This window comes from Neolamprologus multifasciatus, chromosome 6 (genome assembly GCF_963576455.1).
Source record: "Neolamprologus multifasciatus chromosome 6, fNeoMul1.2, whole genome shotgun sequence".
Classification (NCBI taxonomy): domain Eukaryota; kingdom Metazoa; phylum Chordata; class Actinopteri; order Cichliformes; family Cichlidae; genus Neolamprologus; species Neolamprologus multifasciatus.
The window spans coordinates 8,244,163-8,253,413 of NC_140444.1; the positions used below are offsets into that span (position 1 = coordinate 8,244,163).

The 9,251-nt window shown below is 39.2% G+C and overlaps 2 protein-coding genes across 5 annotated transcripts; one reads left to right on the top strand and one right to left on the bottom strand.

Moving 5' to 3' along the window:
* Positions 1 to 24: 24 nt before the first annotated feature.
* syce2 (synaptonemal complex central element protein 2) lies at positions 25 to 2,817 on the top strand. 4 transcript variants are annotated; one of them, XM_085162832.1, is made up of 5 exons: positions 25 to 324; positions 671 to 779; positions 1,594 to 1,673; positions 2,134 to 2,248; positions 2,360 to 2,817. In XM_085162832.1, exons 1-5 carry the CDS (start codon positions 284 to 286, stop codon positions 2,549 to 2,551), a joined length of 537 nt encoding a protein of 178 aa, XP_085018958.1. In that variant the 5' UTR covers positions 25 to 283; the 3' UTR covers positions 2,552 to 2,817. The 4 variants fall into 4 exon arrangements, with proteins under 4 accessions (XP_085018958.1, XP_085018959.1, XP_085018960.1 ...); XM_085162833.1 differs by having other exon boundaries at positions 25 to 238; XM_085162834.1 differs by lacking the exon at positions 25 to 324 and adding an exon at positions 362 to 474.
* A 123-nt stretch (positions 2,818 to 2,940) lies between these two features.
* Positions 2,941 to 6,753, bottom strand: LOC146516312 (glutaryl-CoA dehydrogenase, mitochondrial-like). The gene is made up of 12 exons (XM_085162831.1): positions 6,391 to 6,753; positions 5,970 to 6,076; positions 5,743 to 5,775; positions 5,484 to 5,624; positions 5,256 to 5,318; positions 4,963 to 5,133; positions 4,737 to 4,866; positions 4,243 to 4,459; positions 4,038 to 4,141; positions 3,794 to 3,919; positions 3,501 to 3,661; positions 2,941 to 3,299 (listed from the first exon to the last, which is right to left on the bottom strand). Exons 2-12 carry the CDS (start codon positions 6,070 to 6,072, stop codon positions 3,226 to 3,228), a joined length of 1,323 nt encoding a protein of 440 aa, XP_085018957.1. The 5' UTR covers positions 6,073 to 6,076; positions 6,391 to 6,753; the 3' UTR covers positions 2,941 to 3,225.
* Between the last annotated feature and the right edge of the window lie 2,498 nt (positions 6,754 to 9,251).

The window sequence follows — 9,251 nt, forward strand, 5'->3', positions numbered from 1 at the left end:
ATTCTAAAAATAAAGTATATACATAAATTAAGCCACTTGGACTATTTTTTGTTTGTAGGATCATTTCAGGTGGTTGTTGTTTTATTAATTTATTACAGTTAACTAAAACTTAACCAGTAGTTTCATTTAGTTTAACTATAATAACCTTGCTTTTATATCTACAAAATTATGATCATACGTCGGTGGGTTTGGAATCGAGTGTGGTTTACTGTTGCTTTACTATTCCCAACTTTTCGAGGTATCTGGGAACATCTCCCCGTTTAACCATTAATTGCAGACACACATGATATATACATTCTGTGGTTTTAACACAATAATGTTCAAGTAAGTATGGCTTTTAGTAGAAAAACCGCCGGATTATGACTCTAGCTTTAATCCTAAGTAGGTAGCAGTTAGCCGTTAGCTAGTGTAAAGCATTATTTGTGTAGCAGTTTTCGGCCAAAGGGATGCTGGTTAACCTATTCTGATAGCTAGGTTGTAGCCCCTGTTTATTACTGTATATAACCAACTGAATAATGTAATATGTATGTAATATAGAGGGGTTCTTTTTGTACGCAAATATGCCTGTAACTAAGCTGGCTTTACAGACTAGCCTAACTAGCTATATACTTTAGCTAATGACTGTATTTTAACCTTTTTTGTAATGGTGTGATTTTTTCCCCCCGTGCAGCTCAGATTTAGCTTTGCAGAGTCAAAAGACCCAAATGGATTTTGGCTTTGAGGACCTACCATCAAATTTTCAGTACACTCCCAAGGAAGGGTGTGAAGTCTCACGGATGGTAATGTGTATTCTCTTAATACAAGAATAAAAACAATACTGGCAGATTTAGATAAGGTGACAAAGATTAGGTGCAGTTATGATTAAAAACACTATATGAAAATAAATAATGGTCCACAGGTGTGTCATATCAAGCACCTAGCTGTGAAATCTTTCTTCATTTGTGAAAGGATGGGTCTTTGCTACTGTTGCAACAAGTCAGTTTGTAAAATCCCCTCCCTACTAGACATTCAGTGATCAGCTGTTAAGTGTTATTATTGCAAAGTGGATGCATCTAGGATCAGCCATTTACAAGGTAAAGTTGCAAAATAGGGTATAGGGCATAATTTGTAAAGGTTTTGACTCAGTAAGAGGTTCAAACCTCCTGGTTTTAATATCAGCACAAAAACTGTTCACTGGGAGCTTCTTGGTGTGGGTTTCCATGGATGAACAGCTCCTGCAGGTGGAATGTGTAGGTGCCCCAGTGTTTCTGTGGATACAGTGTATTCCAGGAGGGGCCAGTATCACCACACCACTGCTTAAACACCTAAGACTAACACTTTACAGGCGGCTCTTTCCTTCAACAGTGGGATATCCTTTGAACGGTAGTGGTCCATCCCTCAAATTGAGCTCTAAGGAGGAAGGTATTGTAGCCTAGTGCCTTAATTAATCTGAGATTTTACTTTGGGTGATTGATGATTATACAGGTTAAACTATACTTTCAGTTCTTCCTGAAATTCAGAGCATCTGCAGCATTAGATCTCCATGATTAATGTTTCTTACACAGCTGATTAAAGTAGAATAATTTCTTTGTTTCATTATGTTTGATGAGGCAGACAGAAGACACAGACTGTGATTCATCAAGGGGGGAATCTTCAAGTGTGAGCGTGACTGAGATTCAAGAGCACCATAGCAGGTAGATCAGTCACCTTTACTCACCGAGCTGTGTAATGTTGGGAACGTTACTTTAAGATCACTTGTATTTTTCCTCAAATAATAAGTGCTTCTGTACTTAAAGGTCTAAGTTACTGTATATTTAATCCAATTGTGAATTAAATTGGTGGAAGAACCATGGACTGCTATGTCTGGCAAATAAACAAAGTTTCCAATTTACACTAGTTATGAATTTATTGGTTACATTAAGTTATTAAACTAAAATAATCCCTGCCCAATGTGATGAAAAAGAGTGAGTGAAAGAGAGTGCAGCCCTTAAATGATCAGGAAGATAGGATTTCACTTATGTGCTAAAAGAACCAATCTGTGATGGGGGGTAGAGGACAGATCGTTAGGTAAAGTAAGTGGGGAAAATGTTAATTAAATAGGAATCTTAACTTCAATAAGGAAGTGGATTCTAATCTAATCTACATTTGTTGTAGCTCAAGGACAGATGATATCAGCAGAAAGGCGCAGGAATCGGTGGAAAAGATTAACCAAAGCCGCATCAGTAACCAGAAAATGATAGACAGCTTTCAGGAGAAGTTGGTAGAAAAGGTACAAAATTAATTTTATGCATCTAGCTGGAGTTAGTAGCAGATGCTCGGCTTTCATGTCTACAAAGCTTCTGACCATCTCTGATCTGTTCTGATCCTTTTCATCTATCAGGTGACAGATTTGTGCATGCAGATGAAGGAGCACATGTATAGGGTCTACGAAGAGAACAGTGACAAGATGCAGGTGAATCTGCAGGAGCTGCAGGAGGTGCTGGAGAGCTGCACAAAGTTCAGTCATGAGCTGCTGGAAGCCAACAGAGCCCTGGCATGTCTCCGTGAAGGAGACATGCCAGTGAAGGAGTGAAGGAGACATGCCATGAGATTATAATTTCTATCTGAAGTTAATCGTATTGTGAACTCATTAAGTTATTCAGTATTAGTAAATATATTCAGTGTAATGTTCAGTGTTTTGCTTCCTCTTTCTTTTGGTTGCTTATAGGACAATAGTTCTACTTAACATTGATAGCTTCAGTCCAAGAATAGAAAAGTTGAAAAGTTTTCTCTCTCTTTTGTTTTAACACCAGTTGATTTAGTAAATAAAATGACAACAAACAAGCAAAATATTCTAAATTACTTGTGATTTACCATTTATGTATTGTTATAAACTGTTGTCTTTACAGTGATCCCAGTGTGGGATTCTTTAGATTGAAATCAACCAATGTGACATGAAAACATTTGAGAATTCAAGACACATTATTTAGGGTCTTCAATTAAAACATCTTCCTGTTTATTTCAATCCATTTATTTACATGCATTGTCATCATAAATATCATATCTCAGTTGGACCGTAAGCTATGTTAAGTTGACCTTTAATATTCACTTAAACAAGGCAGTTATATTGCTTCCCCCAGTATGCTATAGCTGTGAATATGATGAGGTGTTTGTGATGTATCCTGCCAGGAATTGCTCTTAATATGAGGTAAATTAGTAGCAAATTTCATCACTTCAAGTCAGTTTGAAAAAGATAGTGGACATCATTTAGTTTTCCACAGTGAAAGACTGAAGTCCAGTAATCGCTTTGCCCAGGATCAAGGCATGAATATCATGGGTTCCTATAAAGAAAGTAGCGAAAAGGAAAAAAGGTCATAAGTTGTTTTCAAATACAAAAAATATCTCAAAAACAGTAAAATACAGTTTAACAAGTAAACCAACAACATTCAGTCACTAATCTGTATATTGCTGACATCTAGTGGTGGACATATGTAACTGCTGCTGCGTTTAAAAGCCTTTTCATTACTTTTAATTTTCCCTACCCTCATATGTATTGACAGCCTCCAAGTTCATAACATGACGGATGATGTGGTACTCATCCGAGATGCCGTTTCCGCCCAGCATGTCTCTGGCCTGTCTGGCAATATCCAGTGCCTTGCCACAGCTATTTCTCTTCAGCATGGAGATCATCTCCGGTGCCGCCCTATTAAGATGAGGAAGAAAAAAACAAAAGAAACCCTTCTTTAGTTGTTTTTTTTGTTTGTTTTTTGCGGGGGAGGGGCTGTAGAACATCAAACAACAAAGCAGGCAATGACACGTGAAAGACAGCCCTCACTTCTTCTCATCAATAAGCCTTCCCAGGTACAGGCATGACTGCAGCCCAATGGTGATCTCTGTTAGCATGTCAGCCATTTTCTTCTGCATCAGCTGGTTTCTGGCCAGTGGCACACCAAATTGGATTCTGTTTGGAGGATACAAAGGTATGAGCCATGTGCGGGAAAAATGGTAAAATGGATCTCTTTCCTGGATTTGTATGTTTTGCCATATTTTTGCCAATGTCTGCAAACACAGTCGTGTACCTGTCCAGAGTGTACTGTCGAGCAGCGTGAAAGCAGAATTCAGCTGCTCCCAGAGCTCCCCAGGCAATACCATACCGGGCATTGTTCAGACAACCAAAAGGACCCTGTATACAAAGACAAACAACAAAAAATTTAAGCTACTAATATTCATACAAGCTGTAAAAATTAAGTTTGCCAAACTTCATTAGGTAAAACATTAACTTACACCGAGGCCAGAGACATTGGGCAGCAGGTTCTCCTCAGGAACTTCTACTTCATCCATCAGGATCATGCCAGTGGCAGACGCCCTAAGAGAAAATTTGCCCTCAATCTTGGGGGTAGAAAAGCCCTTCATGCCACGCTCCAAGATGAAACCCCGCACTCTCCCATCTTCACACTTCGCCCAGACTACTGCAATGTCTGCCACAGGAGAGTTTGTGATCCTAGGAAAAGATGTGGGAAAATCAGTGTATTTGATTATTTAGGTATTTAAGTAATTTAGTTTCACAGAGAGCAGCAGGCTTTGTCAGCATGTCTAAATTATTACACATGTTTACTTCTATATGATTAATCATCAAATGGCAGACCTATTGTGTCCTCAGTATGGGGATCCACACAGTTCCAAGTTATATAAACTTATACAGGTCTCTGCTCCATTGTCTTATTTTTACTCCGTGCAAGTTTCAAACAATACATCTTGTTCTATATGTGTCTATCTACCAGGTCTTAGCGCCGCTGATGGTGAAGGTACCACTCGATGGGTTGTACTTGGCCTTAGTCTCCATACTGCTGGGATCACTGCCATGATTTGGTTCTGTCAAACCAAAGCAACCTAGGATTTCTCCCCGAGCTGCAGAACAAATGAACACACACCAGAAATAAGATGGATTTCAGCCCTTTGCAAATTTTAAATGTCAAATACAAGAGGAGAGAATGTCGCACTTACCAAGCCGGGGCAGGTACTTCTCCTTCTGGGCTGCTGTGCCGTACGCATTAATCGGGTGCATGACCAGTGAAGACTGAACGCTCATTACAGACCGATATCCACTGTCCACCCTCTCAACCTCTCTGGCAATCAAACCATATGCCACATAACTCGTACCTGCACAACCATACCCTGCAGTGTAAATAAGGGGAAAAAAACAACTTAAAAAACCTACTAAGTGTAATCAGTGAAATATAACAAAAAGAAGGAAAAAAGGAGGAAGGGGGGAGCATTAGTTTTTTTGTTTGTTTTACCTTTAATAGTCGGGCCTAGGACTCCCAACTCTCCCATCTCTGAGACAATCTCACGGTGAAAATCTGTAGCATGGCGCATGTTAGAATATCAGAAAATGACAAATATTTAGATAAGATTAATTTTACACACCTTAATGTAAAGGCGGATTAAAGACAGAAACAGATGTTTTCTGAATCACTCACAGTGTGCACAGTCTGAACCACACATATTAATCCTGCTTAACTCACGTTCATGTCTGTTGGCCATAAGGATGCGTGGCATGAGTTTTTCCTGGCAGTAGTCCCGAAACGAGTCCCGGATCATGATCTCATCCTCCATCAGCTGACCCTCTAGGTCCAGAGCATCCCGCCAGTTGAATGCCACCTTGGCTGAGCGCCAGAACATTAACACACACACATTCACTATGATCACATCACTATAATAGAACATATGAAGAACTCTGAGCAGATTGGATTCAGCTCATTAAGATTCACTTGAAACCTTTACCTGGCTTTGCCGGCTTTTTGGCTTCTTCAGCACCTAAAGGATGTAAATTTAAAGTGTTGTTGATCATCTGAGACAAATATAGAAAACATATTCATGTTTTTCCAGCTCTTATGTGTGCTTTCTTTTTTATCACAACTAAAAATGGCATTTCCTACCTCAAGACACCCTATAGACTGTGATTCCAAACTTTACACTACCTTCCTGTGTATCTAAAATATCAGTCGTACCTTTTTGTGCTGCAACTGCTGTGCCCTGAGCTCTGGATGCAGCAACAGCCACGGACATACGGCTGTTGGAGAGCAGATGTGTGAAGGCACTTCTGAGAGCCATTTTACTAAAGGGCACAAAATAAAAGTAAATGCATATCAGAGTGTACACCTCACAGTGTTTGAGACGTTATTACGCAATAATACCTGAGTGCAAGTTGTAGCAAAGTTACTTTTGTGTTTGGGTATTGTTATATCATCTTATTATATAAGGGGCAAACTTTGGTGTGTAGTTTTTATTTGGGTCAAACAAATATGTTAAAAAATGTTTAATCAGACATTTCCTTATAACCTGTGTAAAATGCTTCACACATTTCTTCTTAAAGCATGCCACATACATCAAGATCAACTTATCCAAACAAAATACTTTATAGTAGCCTACCTTTTTTCCCCTCTCAGGTGGGTGATCAGATTATAAGATGACTTTTCGATGGCGATATGAGCTGTGAAAAGTTGCTTAAGTAATAGAAACGTCACAGGTTTACGTAAAGTGTAAGACGGGAAGACTTTTCCGCCATGATAGACGAGGCAAAACACTGAGCCAGCGCATGACAGTAAAAGTAGTGCAACTCGTGAACGTCACGCAACGGACTTTGAAGAGCCTTTTGCGCTTGTAACAGATTTTTATAAGATAAGTGCGGGAAGTTTGAATATTGGAGGTGTTCGAGGCTGCTCCTACGCTATTTTTACACAAGTGTGCGAAGTTTCAGCAGGTTTGCGGACTGAATTTGGCACATATTTACGCACTCAAAATGGCGTGTGTGGATGGATGGATGAGTTAGGGGTGTGGAAGGTGTTGGCCCAGCCTTCGAGCTCATTGGCCGGTAAAATGAGCCATGTGCAGAATGTTGACCCTGCACTGAAGTTTTACAAGTGACAAGAAGCACATATGTAGTTTACACTGTAACTTTTAAGTTTGGGTAATATAAAGAAGGAAGGCAAAGAAATGAATCTGTAAAATGTAAATGTGCATATATAAATCTTTTTGATGTTTTTCCTGCTCACAGAAAAAAGCCAATTAAATGAAATCTCAACCTATATATTTACAAATTTTAAAAAGAAAGAAATACCAGTGAGCTTTGTAAAATGTTGCATGTTACAGTTTATTTGTTTGGCATATTGTACTAAAAAGCAATAAAAAACACCCTCACGCTTTTCATAAGTAACCTGATAACGTGTCAAACGCTTTAATTATTTATTGTTTGCCTGGCAAACCTTTACATGACACTTTTGTAACCAAAGGCTGGAGCCTATTATGTAATGTGAAGATGCATTACAGTCTTTCCAAACTGTTCGTCTTTCAATCATTAATTAATCTTTCCAAGAATGTGAAAATTGGTTTTGTGTAACACAGCATATCTGTAATGTCAATACCTCCCGCGTGGAGCAAAGAAACAGCAGGCCAGCAGTTTTGCCAGTGATGCCCTTCTCCCTTTACCCTTCTGATGAAAATGTGTCTCCAGGTATGCATGGTTTCCTACTCCACTTTTCTATGAGCTTGAGTCTCCCATGTTATGAGTCAGTAAATGGTAATTGACCCTGTGCACGAGAAAATGCTAACTTCCTGGTTTGAGACCGGATGTGGGGTTGTACATTTCCGGTAGCTTTACTTTGCGGTCAATCGCTACTGCGAAGATATACTCCAAAATTGATGTCCAAAACTCGAAAACGGAACGATCGCGTTAAGTTACAAAGAGGAGAAGGTGGGAACACTCACCACTGTTGTGTCATAAAAATCTAATGATCAATTTTGACGTTTAAAGAGTTTAGATCGATCAGTTGTTTACATCATTAAACACAAGCAGAACTGCATCACTGCAGCAGAAGACACATCGTCCACATTCAGAAGCACATCTCTGTATAGTGACTGGTCTTATGATTTAAACAGGCAAATGTTCAGCATTCAAACTACAGGTGAAGAATAGTCAAACCAGGTGTTTTCCCCGTTATGTCGATATCAGCTAGTCAAGTACACACCTACACAGCATGTTAACAAACCGTGAAAAAAAGCCACACAAAAAATTAATGATTGCTGGTAACGGTTTCTATACATTAGTATTTACGAAGGGTATGTTGTGACTTACCTTCAAAATTACAGCGGTCCCTCGCTATAACGCGGTTCACCTTTCACCTCGCTGTTTCGCAGATTTTTTAGTGCAAGTTTGCATGCTTTTTTACGTCCTGCGTCCTGATCGCTGCAGACGATCTCCTCCGTCTCTCCTGTACAGTACAGAATCGCTGCATCTATCGCTAGCAGTGTGACTCTGAAGTGCAGTGCTGTATGTCCACGATGTACACGAAACGTTTTGCACCGTCAAAAAATAAAATTGGCTACTTGATTAAACCTATCGCTGGTTATTTTTAGAACATAACACCCGCGATAAACGAGGGACAGCTGAGAAATATAACATTTGAATCCATTTTCTCTTTTCCCCTGAGGCGTGGGGGAAAAATATCGACAAGTCGATGAACATCATTTACAGATATATTGGGTAAATGCCCGAGACATCTATAGAAATGTAAATCGCCGCTTTATTTATTTATTTGCTTAACTTGTTTTGGACCGTAAACAGGGCGCGAATAGGACACCGGAAACAAAGCTCCCCACAGGAGTTTCCGCACCGGAAGTAGCATATGCTAACGTGCACATAGTCAATAATTATCTTACTTATTTCTTAGTAAAACATCATTTCTCAGACTACACGACTGTGCTGGTGGAAGAAGAATCGCTTACTAGCAATGATACAAAATACATAGGTTAAAGAGAATTTTCTCTTCATAGAGCCTCACAGATTTGCACATTTAAGCCACGTTTACTTGTAAACACAGAGACTGAGGAGACTATTGACAAATTAGGATTTTCTGTTGGTGGCAGCCTCCCAGTTGATACTTTTTCTTTTGAAGAGAAGATTGCCGATAAAATTTTATTTTTTTTATGGGGCAGAAAGTTTCATTAATTTGAGGTAAATTTGACAAAAATGTATTTTTCATCACCGTGCTCTTTGTATGCGTCTTCTTTGTGAAGTAGTTCTCTTCGATTCTCAGCAAACCACGTAATGATTTAGACAAAATAAATAACTTAAAATAATTACCGTATTAAGCTATAATTGCAAAACAAGAATCTTTCTAAATGCGTTATGTTCTTTGAAAGCACAGTGGTCTTTAAATTCTACACATTCCATTGCACAGCCTTTGTCCTCGTCAGGGTAATCCTGAGTGGCTGCAGCAGCTGTCGGTCAGCAG

Excerpts from the sequence above, each read along its gene's own strand:
- LOC146516312 (XM_085162831.1), bottom strand. The coding sequence starts at position 6,072 with ATGGCTCTCAGAAGTGCCTTCACACATCTGCTCTCCAACAGCCGTATG. Across the intron at positions 5,625-5,742 it reads CAAAAAGCCGGCAAAGCCAG|CCAAGGTGGCATTCAACTGG; the intron begins GTAAAGGTTTCA and ends TCTGGCGCTCAG. Across the intron at positions 3,662-3,793 it reads AGGCTTATTGATGAGAAGAA|GGCGGCACCGGAGATGATCT; the intron begins GTGAGGGCTGTC and ends TCATCTTAATAG.
- syce2 (XM_085162832.1), top strand. The coding sequence starts at position 284 with ATGATATATACATTCTGTGGTTTTAACACAATAATGTTCAA. Across the intron at positions 1,674-2,133 it reads ATTCAAGAGCACCATAGCAG|CTCAAGGACAGATGATATCA; the intron begins GTAGATCAGTCA and ends CATTTGTTGTAG. Across the intron at positions 2,249-2,359 it reads AGGAGAAGTTGGTAGAAAAG|GTGACAGATTTGTGCATGCA; the intron begins GTACAAAATTAA and ends TTCATCTATCAG.